The sequence below is a fragment of the Manacus candei genome, unplaced genomic scaffold, assembly GCF_025592945.1.
Source record: "Manacus candei isolate 608988 ecotype Guabito, Panama unplaced genomic scaffold, ASM2559294v1 h1tg000177l, whole genome shotgun sequence".
NCBI classification, from domain to species: Eukaryota; Metazoa; Chordata; class Aves; order Passeriformes; family Pipridae; genus Manacus; species Manacus candei.
The window spans coordinates 471756-489167 of NW_026138225.1; the positions used below are offsets into that span (position 1 = coordinate 471756).

At 59.2% G+C, this 17412-nt stretch overlaps 2 protein-coding genes across 21 annotated transcripts in view; one reads left to right on the plus strand and one right to left on the minus strand.

Annotated features, from left to right (window-relative positions):
• The window catches only part of ASXL2 (ASXL transcriptional regulator 2), a 70231-nt gene that overhangs the window by 43717 nt on the left and 9102 nt on the right, over positions 1-17412 (plus strand). For all 18 annotated transcript variants that reach the window (XM_051773798.1, XM_051773797.1, XM_051773802.1 and 15 more), the window contains 7 exons: positions 1655-1767; positions 4835-4952; positions 10019-10159; positions 11566-11729; positions 13095-13191; positions 14936-15041; positions 16518-17160. In XM_051773798.1, the coding sequence (XP_051629758.1) occupies positions 1655-1767; positions 4835-4952; positions 10019-10159; positions 11566-11729; positions 13095-13191; positions 14936-15041; positions 16518-17160 (1382 nt within the window). The remainder of the gene's footprint in view (positions 1-1654; positions 1768-4834; positions 4953-10018; positions 10160-11565; positions 11730-13094; positions 13192-14935; positions 15042-16517; positions 17161-17412) is intronic.
• LOC127463867 (uncharacterized) overlaps positions 1-17412 on the minus strand; it is a 48001-nt gene that overhangs the window by 13762 nt on the left and 16827 nt on the right. The gene's annotated exons all lie outside the window — the stretch shown is intronic.

The window sequence follows — 17412 nt, forward strand, 5'->3', positions numbered from 1 at the left end:
AATCCTTCCCTGGGAGGGTTCAACCCTGGCCCAGGTTGCCCAGAGAAGCTGTGGCTGCCCCTGCATCCCTGGAAGTGTTCCAGGCCGGGCTGGATGAGGCTTGGAGCAGCCTGGGCTGGTGGGAGGTGTCCCCAGAGCTGGGGGTTTGGGGTGTCCTTGCCAAACCAGTTGGTTTGAGCCACACGAGCAGCTGGTGTTTGATCCCCATCCCCAGTTTGTTGGCTCTGACAAGGCTCTGTAAGGGTTAAATCACCTGGAGCTGGATCCAGCCTCACTCCAGGACTCCATCTGGCTTGGACTAGACTTCTTTATGTGTCTGCACTCACCCACTGGGAATGCACCTGCATTTCCTGGGATATCCTGTATGTTCCCGTGTTTCTTGTTAAAAAGGAGCAAGTGCCAGTGAAGCTCCACTTCCTCTGCACCCTGTGGGTGTTCCCAGTGCTGTGCAGGACTCTGGGTGTTGTTCCCAGTGCTGTGCAGGACTCTGGGTGTTCCCAGTGCTGTGCAGGACTCTGCTGGATGTTCCCACTGCTGTGCAGGACTCTGCTGGATGTTCCCACTGCTGTGCAGGTCTCTCTCTGGATGTTCCCAGTGCTGTGCAGGACTCTGGGTGTCCCCAGTGCTGTGCAGGACTCTGCTGGATGTTCCCAGTGCTGTGCAGGACTCTGGGTGTTGTTCCCAGTGCTGTGCAGGACTCTGGGTGTTCCCAGTGCTGTGCAGGTCTCTGGGTGTTGTTCCCAGTGCTGTGCAGGTCTCTGGGTGTCCCCAGTGCTGTGCAGGACTCTGCTGGATGTTCCCATTGCTGTGCAGGTCTCTGGGTGTTCCCAGTGCTGTGCAGGACTCTGGGTGTTGTTCCCAGTGCTGTGCAGGACTCTGGGTGTTGTTCCCAGTGCTGTGCAGGACTCTGGGTGTTGTTCCCAGTGCTGTGCAGGTCTCTGGGTGTTGTTCCTAGTGCTGTGCAAGTCTCTCTCTGGATGTCCTCAGTGCTGTGCAGCTCTGGATGATCCCAGTGCTGTGCAGGTCTCAGCTGGATGTTCCCACTCCTGTGCAGGTCTCTGGGTGTCCCCAGTGCTCTGCAGGACTCTGGGTGTTGTTCCCAGTGCTGTGCAGGACTCTGGGTGTTGTTCCCAGTGCTGTGCAGGACTCTGAGTGTTCCCAGTGCAGGACTCTGGGTGTTCCCAGTGCAGGACTCTGGGTGTTCCCAGTGCAGGACTCTGGGTGTTGTTCCCACTCCTGTGCAGGTCTCTGGGTGTTCCCAGTGCAGGACTCTGGGTGTTCCCAGTGCAGGACTCGTCCTTGCCCTGATGGGAGCTGCTGTCAGTGAGGGCTCCGAGCCCAGGTCATTCCAGAGGGACACAGCCACGGCCTGCCTGCGGTTCCCATTTGGATCTGGCTGAGCCTGGAGCTTTTCCTCACTGTGCAGCTGTTTGTGGGGTTGGTGACACAGAGATGGAGCTGAGGTGGGTCAGCTGGGGTTGGAGCCACGGGAGCTGCTGTGGGAGAACATGTGCCTTGGTGGGGAGGAGGGCACAGAAGGGACCCTTCAGCAAACAGGCCCAGGAGCCCCGTGGGATGCTCTGAGGTGGTGAGGGGAAGGCACAAGGGTTGGATTGTGTCCATCCACGTTTCTCCCTCTCTCTCCCCCCGGCAGTGTCGTCCCGCCTGTCCCAGACATCGTCCCCGCAGCCCGGCTGCCCGTCCCCCTCCATCCAGGGCAAGGTGCTCTCCTCCTCCCAGAAGCACAGCAAGAAGGCTCTCAAGCAGGTGAGTGGCCCGGGGGATCTTCCTGGACATGCCTGCAGTGCTCCTGTTCCTCTGGGAAATGGTGTTTCCTGGTGAAACTGCACCTGAAGGGAGTTCACCCGGGAATTAATCCGGGAATTCTCGGTGTCCATAAACAGGGTTGGGCTGAAACTTCCCCCTCCCCTGAAGGAGACCAAAGTGTTGTGCTGTTCCATTCCTTTGCTTTTCCCTGAATAAGCATCAAGACCTTTTTTAAGTATTGTTTTATAGAAAGGCCATAAAATGGGATTTGTTTTCCCCCAGCCCTCTGCTGAGTGCCCGCAGCTTTCCACAGTCCAGTTTAGGAAATGGTTTTAGTGACTCCAGTTTTTTTGGGGAGAAGAATTAAATGCACTGACTTCTTCCCCTGGTTTCCTTCCACGGAATTCCAGGGGTGCTGTGTGTCCACGTGGAAGGAGGAGGGGAGAGCAGGAATTCTGTGGAAAATGTGTGTATGGAAGGGAAGGAGGGCAGGAATTCTGTGGATGGTGTGTGTGGAGGGGCAGGAGGGCAGGAATTCTGTGGATGGTGTGTGTGGAGGAAAGGAGGGCAGGAATTCCGTGGATGGTGTGTATGGAGGGAAGGGGCAGGAGGGCAGGAATTCTGTGGATGGTGTGTGTGGAGGGGAAGGAGGGCAGGAATTCTGTGGATGGTGTGTGTGGAGGGAAGGAGAGCAGGAATTCTGTGGGTGTGTGTATGGAGAGGCAGGAGGGCAGGAATTCTGTGGATGGTGTGTATGGAGGGGCAGGAGGGCAGGAATTCTGTGGATGATGTGTGTGGAGGGGAAGGAGAGCAGGAATTCTGTGGATGGTGTGTGTGGAGGGCACACAGCCTTTGTGTTGCATCTCTGCTGGGTGCTGTGAGGGACAGAGGGCTCTGACTCTTCCCCATGCTCAGGACTGGCTGTTGTGGATCCTGTTCTCTGTGAGCACAGCACGGGGTGGGAGGTTGTTTTGTGTTTGTGCCTCCCCATGAAAAATTCCGGGTGGATTCGTCCCCCAGTGTGGGATCTGCAGGTGTTTCCCCAGCTGCACTGCTCTCTCTCCCATGGTCCTTGGGAAGGAAATGCTTTCTGGGGGTTGGATTTACTCCTCAGGAAGGGCAGTGTCTGTGAGGAGTTATGGATGCAGTGCAGAGGGGTGGGAGTGCAGGGACTGTGGGATCTCGTCCCAGCAGATGGGGTCGGGATGTGTCCCCACAGGATTTGCCTCTCCCAGCCCTGCCCCTTCTCCTGACCTTTTCCAGCTGAGAAGCAGCACTCAGGATGGCATTCCAGAGGTGCCTGTGGCCTTGGGGAAGGACCTGCAGTGAGGCAGGATGAGCTAATTAGGGGCTGTTGTTCAGGGAGTGGTGGAAGTGGCCCAGGTTGCCAAGGAAAGCCGTGGCTGCCCCATCCCTGGAAGTGTCCAGGGCCAGGCTGGAGCCACCTGGGCTGGTGGGAGGTGTCCCTGCCCGTGGCAGGGGTGGGATGGGATGAGCTTTAAGGTGCCTTCCCACCCAGACCACCCTGGGATTCGATGATTCCATGAAACAGGCTCAGGGTTTGGTACAAACCTCTTTCCCTCCCCGTGCTCAGCAGCTCCTCTTGGAATCCTGGAGGAGTTTGGGGCTGGAAGGGACCTTGAAGCTCATGTTGGTTCCCCCCTCCTGGCATTTTGTGTCACATCTTCCACTGCCACAGTGGGCAGGACAAGTTATAAACTGCAGACAAAAAGAGCAAATATAGGGAAGGAGGCAGCAGGGCTGGACAAACACAGTGCTCTGAGTGAAAGGAGAACTAAAGGGAGTTTTCCTGTCCCTCATCCTGCCTGTGCCCCACACTGGGACTCAGGAGCACTGGTGGGGTTCAGCCCTCCCTTCTCCAGTGCCCAGTAATTCCAACATTCCCAGAGGGAAGAGGGAAGGGGCATTTCTGAGGGAGAGCCTTTAACCCTGGAACTCTGCTCTGCCACTGGAGTGGTCCCTGTCCCCTGGGGCTCATCTTCAAGGGGCACTTTGGGAAAGCTTTCTTGGGCTTGTTTGTGGGTTTTTGGCAGGTCTCCCTTTTTATATCCCTTTTTTTTTTTTTTAGAAACCTTTTGAGCTCAGTAACAGGAGGTCAGTTCACTCCTGCCACGTTTTGGTTTGGCTGAATGTTTTTCTAACCTGTGGTGGAAGTGGCTAAATAGGAACTATTTAATAAATGGGAAAACAGGGTCTGAGGTGTCTCTTCATTGTCTGGATCCTTCTGTCACTGCCTCGTTGGTGTCTTTAAACTCTGAAATCACTTCTGCTTTCCCTGGGAGGCAGATCCTGCAGGTTCCTGCACGTTTTTATCCCCTCCCCTGGTTCTGAGTGTGTTGTTATTGTCATTATCCTCATTGTTAATGTTATTGTTTGGGACAGTGATGATCTCCAGCGAGCAGTCCCACTGCACATCCTGTTACTTCCTATTCTGAAATTCCAGGGGATCCTTGATCTGCTGTAATTCATTCTGCTCTGGGGGCTGGCTGGGTTTGGATTTCAGCTTTTGCAAACAGACACTTTGGTTTGCAGTTTAACCAAATCCCTCCTTCCTTCCTTGGCTCAGCCACGGGGCCTTTGGGGCTCTGTCCTGGCTGCTGCTTGAAGAGTCTGTTCTGAAACAAAAAGGGGTTTATTTTCTTTCCTTTAGTGTTTGAATCTCTGTTACTTTGCTAATTAAAAAACCTTCCCCTGACGGGCAGTGCCTCTGTTGAAGGTTTTTTAGGAAGCTGCCACTTGCTTCTCCCCAGGAGAGGGAATAAATTACACGGTGGTACTTTCACTTTGAAGTTATTTGTGGATGTTCTGTGACCATTAACTTTTAGCTGTAGGTGCAAAGGGGGAAATCTCCTCTTGGCAGTGCACTTACCATGTTTGATCCCACTGTCCCCTGCCTCCCACTGCACACACAGCACCAGGGGCTGCTTGGGTCAGAAGTTGTGCTCAACTTTTGCCGGAGCAGGAGGAGGATCCAGCAGTTTGTGCCGTGCCTGGATGGTTTGTAAGGACCCAGCTGAGCTCCCCCCTGTCCCCCCTGTGCCCCCAGGCCCTGAAGCAGCAGCAGCAGAAGCAGCAGCAGCAGCAATGCCGGGCGGGAATGCCCGTGTCCTCTAACCAGCACGTCCTGCTCAAGGCTGTCAAGGCAGGCGGGGATCCCGCCCCAGGTAAGGCAGTGTGTGCAGGGACACTGGGGTGGGAGAGCCCCTCTGGGGGTGGGAGAGCCCCTCTGGGGGTGGGAGAGCCCCTCTGGGCATGGGGAGCCCCTCTGGGGATGCGAGAGCCCCTCTGGGGATGGGAGAGCCCCTCTGGGGGTGGGAGAGCCCCTCAGGGGGTGGGAGAGCCCCTCTGGGGATGGGGAGCCCCTCTGGGCATGGGAGAGCCCCTCTGGGGGTGGGAGAGCCCCTCTGGGGGTGGGAGAGCCCCTCTGGGGATGGGGAGCCCCTCTGGGCATGGGAGAGCCCCTCTGGGGGTGAGAGAGCCCCTCTGGGCATGGGAGAGCCCCTGTGGGGGTAGGAGAGCCCCTCTGGGGATGAGAGAGCCCCTCTGGGCATGGGAGAGCCCCTCTGGGGGTGGGAGAGCCCCTCTGGGGGTGGGAGAGCCCCTCTGGGCATGGGAGAGCCCCTCTGGGGGTGGGAGAGCCCCTCTGGGCATGGGAGAGCCCCTCTGGGGGTGGGAGAGCCCCTCTGGGGTTGGGAGAGCCCCTCTGGGGATGAGAGAGCCCCTCTGGGCATGGGGAGCCCCTCTGGGGATGAGAGAGCCCCTCTGGGGGTGGGAGAGCCCCTCTGGGGTTGGGAGAGCCCCTCTGGGGGTGGGAGAGCCCCTCTGGGGGTGGGAGAGCCCCTCTGGGCATGGGGAGCCCCTCTGGGGGTGGGAGAGCCCCTCTGGGGTTGGGAGAGCCCCTCAGGGGGTGGGAGAGCCCCTCTGGGGATGGGAGAGCCCCTCTGGGGGTGGGAGAGCCCCTCTGGGGATGGAGAGCCCCTCTGGGGATGAGAGAGCCCCTCTGGGGTTGGGAGAGCCCCTCAGGGGGTGGGAGAGCCCCTCTGGGGGTGGGAGAGCCCCTCTGGGCATGGGGAGGCCCTCTGGGGGTGGGAGAGCCCCTCTGGGGTTGGGAGAGCCCCTCTGGGCATGGGAGAGCCCCTCTGGGGGTGGGAGAGCCCCTCTGGGGGTGGGAGAGCCCCTCTGGGGGTGGGAGAGCCCCTCTGGGGGTGGGAGAGCCCCTCTGGGGATGAGAGAGCCCCTCTGGGGGTGGGAGAGCCCCTCTGGGGATGGAGAGCCCCTCTGGGGATGAGAGAGCCCCTCTGGGGTTGGGAGAGCCCCTCAGGGGGTGGGAGAGCCCCTCAGGGGGTGGGAGAGCCCCTCTGGGCATGGGGAGGCCCTCTGGGGGTGGGAGAGCCCCTCTGGGGTTGGGAGAGCCCCTCTGGGCATGGGAGAGCCCCTCTGGGGGTGGGAGAGCCCCTCTGGGGGTGGGAGAGCCCCTCTGGGGATGAGAGAGCCCCTCTGGGGATGGAGAGCCCCTCTGGGGATGAGAGAGCCCCTCTGGGGGTGGGAGAGCCCCTCTGGGGGTGGGAGAGCCCCTCTGGGGATGGAGAGCCCCTCTGGGGATGAGAGAGCCCCTCTGGGGTTGGGAGAGCCCCTCTGGGGATGGAGAGCCCCTCTGGGGGTAGGAGAGCCCCTCTGGGGATGAGAGAGCCCCTCTGGGGTTGGGAGAGCCCCTCTGGGGATGGGGAGCCCCTCTGGGGATGGGAGAGCCCCTCTGGGGGTGGGAGAGCCCCTCTGGGGGTGGGAGAGCCCCTCAGGGGGTGGGAGAGCCCCTCTGGGGATGGGAGAGCCCCTCTGGGGGTGGGAGAGCCCCTCAGGGGGTGGGAGAGCCCTTCTGGGGGTGGGAGAGCCCCTCTGGGCGTGGGAGAGCCCCTCTGGGCGTGGGAGAGCCCCTCTGGGGGTGGGAGAGCCCCTCTGGGCATGGTTGAGCCCCTCTGGGGATGGGAGAGCCCCTCTGCTCCACGAGCTATCCAGGGGACAGCAGGGAGACTGCTCTTTGCTGTGCTGTTCTGCTCCTGCCATGGCCCAGCTCCTGTTTCCCTGCCTTTGGTTTCGGTGGGGATGCATTTGGGGCAGGGATGGATCTTGGATGGATCCCACTGTGCCACTGCCTGGTTAAAGCCTCTCCCCGTGCTCAGCTGCTGCCCAGGGCTGGGCACATCAGGGCTGTTTGTCCTGGCACTGATGTTTTCCCAAGTGGCTGCTCGTTCCCCAGGGTGGGTTCCATGTCCTGTGCCAAGGAGCAGGCTCTCACCTGAGACATCCCAGCAGGTTTCCAGCATTTGTGCTGGGTTAGGAGTGAAGGAGGTCCCTGCCCTGCTCTGGCTGACCCAGCAGGGCAGGAGCTCCCTGAACAGCAGCAGCATTTCCCAGGGTATCTGGAATTCTTGGGAGTCACTTCCAGCCCGTTTTCCCTGAATTCTTTCCAGGGTAACTGATTGCCACGGTGGGTCCTGGCTCTGTCAGCCTGGTTCTGAGTCACAGAATCATCAGATCCCAGGCTTGGGTGGGAAGGGACCTAAAATCCCATCCCATGCCACCCCTGCCATGGGCAGGGACACCTCCCACCAGCCCAGGTTGCTCCAAGCCCTGTCCAACCTGGCCTTGGACACTTCCAGGGATCCAGGGGCAGCCACAGCTTCTCTGAGCAACCTGTGCCAGGGCCTCCTCACCCTCACAGCCAACAATTCCTTCCCAATCTCCCATCTCTCCCTGCCCTCTGGCAGTGGGAAGCCATTCCCTGTGTCCTGTCCCTCCAGGCCTTGTCCCCAGTCCCTCTCCAGCTCTCCTGGAGCCCCTTTAGGCTCTGGAAGGGGCTCCAAGGTCTCTCCCTGGATCCTTCCCTTCCCCAGCTGAGCCCCCCCAGCTCTCCCAGCCTGGCTCCAGAGCAGAGGTGGGAATTTCCCAGTGTCTCTGCTTCAGCTTTCTGATAAATGAGAAAGCTGAAATGGGAAGGAAAGCCCATTTTTTCCAGCAGGTGTAAGAGGAAATAAAAGGTTTCCCTGTTTGGCTGCAGGAGGAAGGGTTGGTGCTCCTGTCCTGGCTCTGGTGTCTGAGGATTCCCTGGCACAGCCTTGGCTCTCCCAGCAGGGCTGGGCTCTCCACACTCCTTCCCTGGGATGTGGAACGTGGCCAGCAGTGCCAGTCCCTCTCCAGGCCAGGGGAATTCCCAGTGTCCCCACTCCATCCCCGGAGCAGAGGCAGCCAGGGAAGGCTCTGGAACAGCAGTAAAACAGTATTAGCACGAAAAACAGTCTCTCCTGCATGTTCTGGGTGTAACTGTGGGAGTGTTCAGCTGAAATTCCCTGTGCAGGCTCAGGGCTTTCCCAGAGCCATGAGCAGCTCAGCCTGGGAGTGCCCCTGGGAGCTCCCCTGGGGCAGGAGTGGGATTCATTCCCAGGGCAGGAGTGGGATTCATTCCAGGGCAGGAGTGGGATTCATTCCAGGGCAGGAGTGGGATTCATTCCAGGGCAGGAGTGGGATTCATTCCTGGGTCAGGAGTGGGATTCATTCCTGGGCAGGAGTGGGATTCATTCCTGGGCAGGAGTGGGATTCATTCCTGGGGCAGGAGTGGGATTCATTCCTGGGCAGGAGTGGGATTCATTCCAGGGCAGGAGTGGGATTCATTCCAGGGCAGGAGTGGGATTCATTCCAGGGCAGGAGTGGGATTCATTCCTGGGGCAGGAGTGGGATTCATTCCTGGGGCAGGAGTGGGATTCATTCCAGGGCAGGAGTGGGATTCATTCCAGGGCAGGAGTGGGATTCATTCCTGGGCAGGAGTGGGATTCATTCCAGGGCAGGAGTGGGATTCATCCCAGGGCAGGAGTGGGATTCATTCCCGAGGGATGTTCCCCAGCTGCTCTGGGAGGTGCCACTGGTGCAAGGGCCAGAAACTCCCAGCAAGTGTTGCCCTTCCTGCTCTGTACCTTCAGCCCTAAATGCTTTCCTTGGGCTCAGATCAGGATCCTTTCTTGCTTCCAGGCTTTTCCTTGACTTCCTCCTCTGATTCTGGGTGGGATCAGTGGGAGTTCAGCACCCCCAGCCAGGCTGTAAATCCAGTCCTGGCACAGCTTTGGAGGTTCCTGTGGCATGAGGGGCTCTGGGGGGTTTTTATCAGCACCCATGGAGTCCCTTTTCCCCCTCCTGTCCCTATGGCAGTTCCCAGGGACAGCTCCCAGCAGGGATAGTGGGATGTGGGGGGGGGAGGAGTAAATTAAATGTACAGGTGAGGAGGGAACAATGTTCTGCTGGAAAGCACTGCACTGATTCCACAATTTCTGGGATTTAGTCAGAGCCAGAACAGTGAGGGAGAGAAGGAGAGGGAAAGGAACCAGGCAGAGGAGGGGAAGAGAGAAACAGAGCTGGCACAGCAGGGGAAGGAACTGATTAGTGCAAGTCATTAATTAGAGCCAGAATTCATTTAGTTTGTGACTCAATCCTGTGTCACAACTCCAGGGGAGTTTCTCTTCCAAGATCTGGGACTTCAGCACCTGTCCAGACTGGGGGGAGTGCCTGGTGCTCACCCAAACTAAAGAGAGCAGAGGGAAGAGCAGCTCAGGTTAATTCCTCTCCCTTGGCAGGAGGAGCTGGGGAGGAAGCTCTTCCCAGCAGCAGCAGGAATTCTGCTGCCCAGAGGGGAAGGTGGGTGTGAGGGATGTGTGAGGAGAATCCCAGGGGTGGGATCTGTCTGGTTTGGCTGAGCAGTGACTCGGGAGGAGGACGTGGAACTGTCTCCTGAGTCCTGCAGAGGGGAGGGAAGAGGAATTCCCGGGGCTGGGCTGAGGGAACAAAAGTGAAGTTTAGAAAGGACACATAAAGTGTGAAGAGGTTTTTTTCCTGATGGTGAACTCTGACAGGAACTCTGTTAACTCTGCAGTGTTAACAGGACATTCCTGGGTTGGATTCCCACTATTCCAGGTGGGAAATAAATGGGGACTCCCAGGGAAATAGCCTCAACCCACACATGGCAGGGCTGTCCATCCCTTTGTTTTGGGATAGTCTCCTGGTTCCAGAGGGCTGTCCTGCATTCAGCCTGTTGGGCAGGGAGTGCTCCAAGAACAGAGGGGTGTTTGTGTCCTGCAGGTGCCTGTCCCTGACTCCAGGGCTGGGATTGTGTGTCAGAGAACCTGTTCCATCCAAACAGAGCCTTGCTCTGCCCGTGCCTGTGTCCCAAGGTCTCTTTTCCCTGCAGGTTGGGAAGGGAAGCAGGCAGAGGGGCAGTCCAGCAGCCCCCAGAACTCCACCTCCAGCTCCTCTCCCTCTGTGAAGCTCGAGAACTCCCTGCCAGGGCTGGGCAAGAAGCCATTCCAGAGATCTGACAGGCTCCATGCAAGTAAGAGCCCCAGTGCCCTGCTCCCAGAGCTTTGGCTGCTCCAGGGCAGAACAAAAGCCTGAAAGAGCAGAATTGTGTTAATTCTGTTGCTGGGGGGACTTCTGGGGAGCCCTGGGAGGTGCTACCAGTCTGCTGTGGGAATTGGGATAAATAATTAGGATGAATAATTCAACCTTCCATGTGCAAATCAGCCTCTCTCAGTCCTCCTCATCAGGGCTTTTTCCTGGGAATTTGCAGCTGTTTGAGAGCACAAAAGGACCTGCACTATTTGTCAGACCTTTTAATGTCCTTACACACTCTGCTAACATGAACAGGGAAAAAGAAATCCCTTCCAGATCCTCACCCTTCAGACCCTGCTGTGGTTTGGCTCCCAGCCCCTCACTGGGGTCTGGGCTTTCTCAGCCCTCCTGACCTTTGGGGTTCTCTTTACATTTACCAAGGGTGGTGTTGACCTTCTTATAGGATCACAGAATGTCCTGAGCTGGAAGGGACCCCCAAGGACCATCCATCCAACCCCTGGCCCTGCACAGACACCCCAACAATCCCCCCCTGTCCCTCAGAGCCTTGTCCAAACCCTTCCTGAGCTCTGGCAGCCTTGGGGCCGTGCCCATTCCCTGGGGAGCCTGGGCAGTGCCCACCACCTGTGGGGAGGAACCTTGTCCTGAGATCCCACCTGCCCCTGCCCTGGCACAGCTCCAGCCCTTCCCTGGGTATCACTGCTGGGTTCCACTTCCTTTGGGTGCATCCCAGTCTGACTGGCCACACCCCACAGGGTTTGAGGCTTGGATCAGAAGTGCATTATCAGCAGAACAGGAGATATTAAACATCTGAGCTTAGATGGCCCCTGTGGGTCCCTTCCAGCTCAGGACATTCCATGATTCCCTGAAGTGCTTCCTGTGTCATCCCCCCCTGAACCAGCAGCACAGCCCCAGAGCTGGGGCACAAAGGGCAGTGCTGGACCTGGGGGCTCTCACACAGCAAAGCAGAGGGACAGCAAGGTCCCCCTGGGGTTCCTCTGGGTCTGCTGGGGGGGTTCCACACGAGCACAGAGAGCTGATGGGTTTTCCTGGAACACTTTTTGCCATGAACAAAGTGGGAGAGTCCAAGGAGAAATCCAGAGGATCAAACTGACCTTGACTGGAGGCTTGAAACAGAAAATTGATGTGGATAAAAGGAGTTCTAGGAACACTCCTGAGAACCCCTTCTTGAGTGACAGGAGGGTGACTGAGCCAGGCTGCAGTGCCTCAGGTGTGGAGTGTTCTGGCTGGGAAGGACCTCCCACACTCTGCTTTTGGCTGCACGTGCAGAGTCAGACGTGATTCCCCAGCCCCAGAAGGGGTTCCTGCCGTGGGATGTGCAGGGGGGACTCCAGAGGGGTTGGTGTGACGGGGCCTGGCTGGTTGCAGGGCAGCTCAAGAGGGCCAAGTGCGCCGAGATCGACGTGGAGACGCCCGACTCGATCCTGGTGAACACGAACCTGCGGGCGCTGATCAACAAGCACACCTTCTCCCTGCTGCCCCCCGAGTGCCAGCAGCGCCTGCTGCTGCTGCTGCCCGAGGTCGACAGGCAGGTATGGAGGGGCTGGGGGGATCCTGCCCAGCAGGGTGTGGCTGCCCCGGCCCTGGAGCTGTCCCAGGCCAGGCTGGAGCCACCTGGGATAGTGGGAGCTGTCGCTGCCCCTGGCAGGGGGTGGGACTGGATGGGCTGTGAGGTCCCTTCCAACCCAAACCATCTGGGGTTCCGTGTCCCTGTGGTTCCAGACACCCAAATCCTTTATTTATGTCAGTGGGAGCAACCCTTTTCTTCAGTGCAGGAGGATCAATGGTTGGAAAATCCTTCTGGGATTCAACTGGGGTTGTGTTGCTACCATGGATGTGTGGGCAGCAGCAGGACTGTGGAGGGCTGGGCTGAGGTGAGGGTGAGGAGGAGCTCCCACAGCCCCCAGGATCCAGCCTGGAGCTCCCACAGCCCCAGGGATCCAACCTGGAGCTCCCACAGCCCTGGGGATCCAGCCTGGAGCTCCCACAGCCCTGGGGATCCAGCCTGGAGCTCCCACAGCCCCAGGGATCCAGCCTGGAGCTCCCACAGCCCCAGGGATCCAGCCTGGAGCTCCCACAGCCCTGGGGATCCAGCCTGGAGCTCCCACAGCCCTGGGGATCCAGCCTGGAGCTCCCACAGTCCTGGGGATCCAGCCTGGAGCTCCCCCAGCCCCGGGATCCAGCCTGGAGCTCCCACAGCCCCCAGGATCCAGCCTGGAGCTCCCACAGCCCCAGGGATCCAGCCTGGATCTCCCACAGCCCCGGGATCCAGCCTGGAGCTCCCACAGCCCCCAGGATCCAGCCTGGAGCTCCCACAGCCCCGGGGATCCAGCCTGGAGCTCCCACAGCCCTTGGGGATCCAGCCTGGAGCTCCCACAGCCCCAGGATCCAACCTGGAGCTTCCCCAGCCCTGGGGATCCAGCCTGGAGCTCCCCCAGCCCCAGGGATCCAGCCTGGAGCTCCCACAGCCCCAGGGATCCAACCTGGAGCTCCCACAGCCCCAGGATCCAGCCTGGAGCTCCCACAGCCCTGGGGATCCAGCCTGGAGCTCCCACAGCCCCAGGATCCAGCCTGGAGCTCCCACAGCCCCCAGGATCCAGCCTGGAGCTCCCCCAGCCCCAGGATCCAGCCTGGAGCTCCCCCAGCCCCAGGATCCAGCCTGGAGCTCCCCCAGCCCCAGGATCCAGCCTGGAGCTCCCCCAGCCCCAGGATCCAGCCTTGGCCGGGCACAGCCAGACTGACGCTGTTGCTTTTCCCCGCGCGAGTTCCAGGGGGGTTCCCGAGGGATCTGTGGCAGCCCTGGGGCTCCTGCTGGTTCCAGGGCGATTCCCTGCCGTGTTCTGGGGTGATTCCCTGCCCTGCCCAGGGTGACAGGCCTGTCCTGTGTCCTGTTGCAGGTGGGGGCTGACGGGCTGATGAAGCTCAGCGGCTCCGCGCTCAACAACGAGTTCTTCACCTCGGCCGCCCAGGGCTGGAAGGAGAGACTGTCAGAAGGTAAATCCTCCCCTCCCCGAGCCCAGCAGGCTCCCAGCTGGGCAGGGTCTGGGGAATGCCTGGAGGCTGTTCCATGGAGCCCTGCAGGGACTCACTGCAGGCTGCCCAGCCTTTGGAAGCGAAGGCAAGCCCAGAATTCTGGGACCTCCAGGTCAGAGACACTGCAGAAGGAGTTCTCTGTTCAGCTTAAAATGTGGAATAGAGAAAATCTCTGGGAAAGATGAGAAAAGAAGGAAAAATGTGTTTAAAATGCCTCTGAAGTGACGGTGGAGCTGTGGCATTCCAGAGTTGTGGTACCTGCTGAGCTCAGGAGGGAAGGGGAGTTCTGTTCCCAGAGCTGGGCACTGTGTCCCCGGCCAGGGTCGGTGTGGTGTCCTTGGAGATGTCAGTTTGGATGTTTAGATTGGATATTAGTGAGAAATTCTTCCCTCTGAGGGTGGGGAGGCCCTGGCACAGGTTGCCCAGAGAAGCTGTGGCTGTCCCTGGATCCCTGGAAGTGTCCCAGGCCAGGTTGGACGGGGCTTGGAGCAACCTGGACTGGTGGAAGGTGTCCCTTCCTATGGCAGGGGTTGGAATAGGATGAGCTTTAAGGTCCCTTCCCACCCAAACCATGCCACAGTTATGTGGTTCTGTACAGCACAAAGTCAGCCATTTGCTGCTCTGTGAGGCTCCTGCACCTTCAACATTCATTTTACCTTGAACTTAGAGGTGTTTATTTCCATTATTTGATCACATCACATCACTCTCTGTGGGCAGGGACCACCTCCTGCCCTGTGGAATTGAGGCATGGCCCGTTCCCAAAGTTTTCTAAAGACTGCAGCACCAATCCTGAGTGCCTCCAGGAGGCAGGAATAGCAGTTACTCATGCCCAGGGGATTCCCCTTCCAGGGCTGACCAGCATTCCCTCTCCTCCTGTCCCTTGTTCCCTGGGAGCAGAGCCCGACCCCCCCCCGGCTCCCCCTCCTGTCAGGGGGTTGCAGAGCCAGAAGGTCCCCCCGATCCCTCTTTTCTCCAGGCTGAGCCCCCCCAGCTCCCTCAGCCCCTCCTGCTGCTCCAGCCCCTTCCCAGCTCCCTTCCCTGGACTGCCCCAATTCCACCTTGGCAGGAACTGTGCTCCCAGGGGACACTCAGCTTCCCTTTGGACAGATTTCAGTCACTGCACAGAGAACAAACTCAGCAAGAATTTCTTACAATCCTGTTGTTTGAGCAAATTGTCGAGAGTCCAACTGTGCAGTGATGGAAACATTCCATGTCTGTGGATCCCTTTGGGGAATCCCCTCTCTGGTAACTGCAGTGTTGGAAAACACCTGATTCCTGTCACTTCCCTCCTGGGAATGGTGTGGGAAGGAGACAAACCTCCAGGTCATCAAAGCCCTGCCGTGGTGTCAGTGATGCCCTCACAGGACCAACACACCTCGGTCCAGAGCTGCTGGGGAGGGCTCTGAGGGCACAGGGGGATGTTTGTGGGCAGCCACAAACCCCTGGGTGGGAATGTGCCCCTCGGGGGTGTGAGGGGGGTTTGTTTCCCTGCCTGTACCAGCAGAGTGTCCAGAGGAGCCCCTGGGGCTCAGGCAGGGCTGCAGCACCCCGGGGTGCTGGGGCTCCTGGGGCAGGGCTGTCCTGGGGGGTGAGGGCTCTGGGCTGGGGCTCCTGGGACAGGGCTGTCCTGGGGGGTGAGGGCTCTGGGCTGTGCCTGGCCCATCCACCCTTTCCTGGCTCTGACAACCCCCCTCTGGCACCCCAGGCGAGTTCACCCCGGAGATGCAGCTCCGGATCCGGCAGGAGATCGAGAAGGAGAAGAAGGTGGAGCTGTGGAAGGAGCACTTCTTCGAGAGCTACTACGGGCAGAGGTGAGAGCTCAGCTTGTGCCCGGGCCCTGCCTGGCCAGGGCTGTGTGTCTGTCCATCCACAGACACTGCTGTCCATTAGTCCTGACCCCTGAGGAAGGTCTCTGGCTTCACCTGCCCACCAGGGAACTGGGAAGTGCCAGAGGGATGCAGGCCAGGCACGAGGTGTTTGCTGCCCCAGTGCCTCATGCTTTGCCCTGGGCAGCCCTGTTCTCCTTAGGCAGGATGTCTTAGGACTTCACACCTTTTCCCGTTCCTTGCCACGATCCTTTGAGCCACTCCCGTGGTTCTCCTGGTGCTGGGGCTCTGGGGGTCCTTGGAGCTGTGGTGGCTGAGCCTGTCCCACCTCTGGTGTGCTGCCCACGTCTCCAATCCCACAGCTCTTGGTTAAACTCCCAAACCTGCCCGTCTTTTATCCTGTGTTTCCTCTTGGTTTAAGATTTTCCCACCCTCTGGGCTATGGGGAGGTTTCCAGGTTTCTGTGTGAGTTACTGAGAAACCTGGGAAGGAGCAGACACATAAATAACTGATAAGGGATTTCTTATCCTGCTTGTTATCCAGATTTTCTGCTCGCTCTGGGCCTGCAAGTCCATTTGCTTCCCATTAATCAGGGTGTTTTAACCCTCCAGAGCATCTGGATTATTTCTGCCATGCCATGGTCTGATGGGGATGCTGTGGATGAGCCAGGGCTGGGGTGTGTGTATGTACAAGCTGTAGTACCAACTACAGGAATACACCAGGCTGGGGGTCCAGGTGACCTGGTGCATTGGTAGGAGCTTTACTCAGCCACCTGACCCAGGGCTCTGGGTGCTGAAAGGTGACAATAACCACAGTCTTGGAGTTTTAGGGGGACAGGGGACAGCAGGACAATGTGGAGGGGACATGTGGAATAGCAGGACCTCAGTTCCCTCCAGCTCCTGAGAGCTTCTCTGGTAGGAACCATTCCCAGGGTCTCATTGGGCTGGGCTTCCTCAGGCTTCATGGGGTCATGTTTGGGGAACAAAACGGAATCTGATGGTTCTTTGAGAGGGGTGGATGAAGTTAATCACCCTGGGAATTAGATTCCACGTTTTTTCCATGGAAACAATGCTGGGCCCCTTTTCAGTGTCCCTTCCTGCCAGAGTCAGCGTGTGGGCCCAGGGCAGCCCCGAGCCAGGGGCTTGTTCCCACCCTGCACAGGAGCCTGTGGTGGCTGATGCAGGGAGTATTTACTGTTGGCCAAACCCCTTGGATTTGCAGCCTGGAAAATCAGTGTCTGGACAGAGGCCTGGAGCTTCCTGGTGTCCCATTTAGGTGGTTTTAAACTTTGATACCGATTTCTGTTTTTCATGTATAAGTAACAGCATAGAAGGTTCTCAGAGCTGTGTGAGACCTTTATTCGGGGTGCGGGGTGCAGAGGATCCTGCCCCTGTTTCCCCAGGGATCGTGTGTGGGTTTTGCACAGATGTTTTACCAGCTCTGCCTCTGTTCCTGTGCCAGTTCTGGGCTGAGCCCCGAGGAGTCGGAGCGGCTGACGGCGCACCCCGAGGCAGAGCCCTGCAGCACCCCGGCAGCTCCACGCCGGGAGCACGGCACCCCTGCCCCCGAGGCCACAGCACAGCCGGCCCAGGAAGCACCAGCAGCGAAAAAAGGAGGAGAGGAAGGAAGAGAGGACGCACCAAAGCCAGCCAAGCCCCCCGAGGCCTCGGTGAAGCCCAGCGACCGTTCTCCCCCTGTCAGAGAGAGAGTCCAGGGGGAACCCGTGCAGGAGAGACCCCAAACTGCAGCCAGGCAGAAGCCAGAGGAAGAGAGGAAGCACAGTGCAGCGAGGGAGGTGCCAGGGAACGAGGCCCTGGGTGCCCTCAGCAAACCAAAGAGCCCCGGGGCAGGGGAGGCGGCAGCCAAGGGGCAGAGCCCGGCGGGGGCTCCGGCCCCGCCCGAGAAGAAGCCCCCCGTGAGTGAGGCCATGGAGGTCAGCGTGGAGGCCCACAAGAGGAAGTCAGAGAGCCCCGAGGAAGCTCCAGGCACCCCTGAGAAGAAGCCCCGGGTGGTGGAGCCCTGCCGGCACCACCAGGCATTTCGGAGCCAGCCCCAGCCCTTTCCTGCCGCCGGGACCCCCGTGCCACGAGTGCCCCCCCTCAAGGTAAGGGACAGGGCAGAGCCACGGCCTGGCCTCACACAGGGGCCTCCCGTGGAGCCTTGGAATCCCAGAAGGGTTTGGGTGGGAAGGGACCTTAAAGCTCATCTCATCCCAGCCCTTGCCATAGGCAGGGGCACCTTCCCCTGTCCCAGGTGCCAGGGTGGAACCAGGGGAGCTGCAGGGAGACTGCCAGGCTGTAAGGACAGAGCAGGGGTGCAGAGAGCCTTGTGGGTGTGGGAGGTCCAGCTCCAGAAG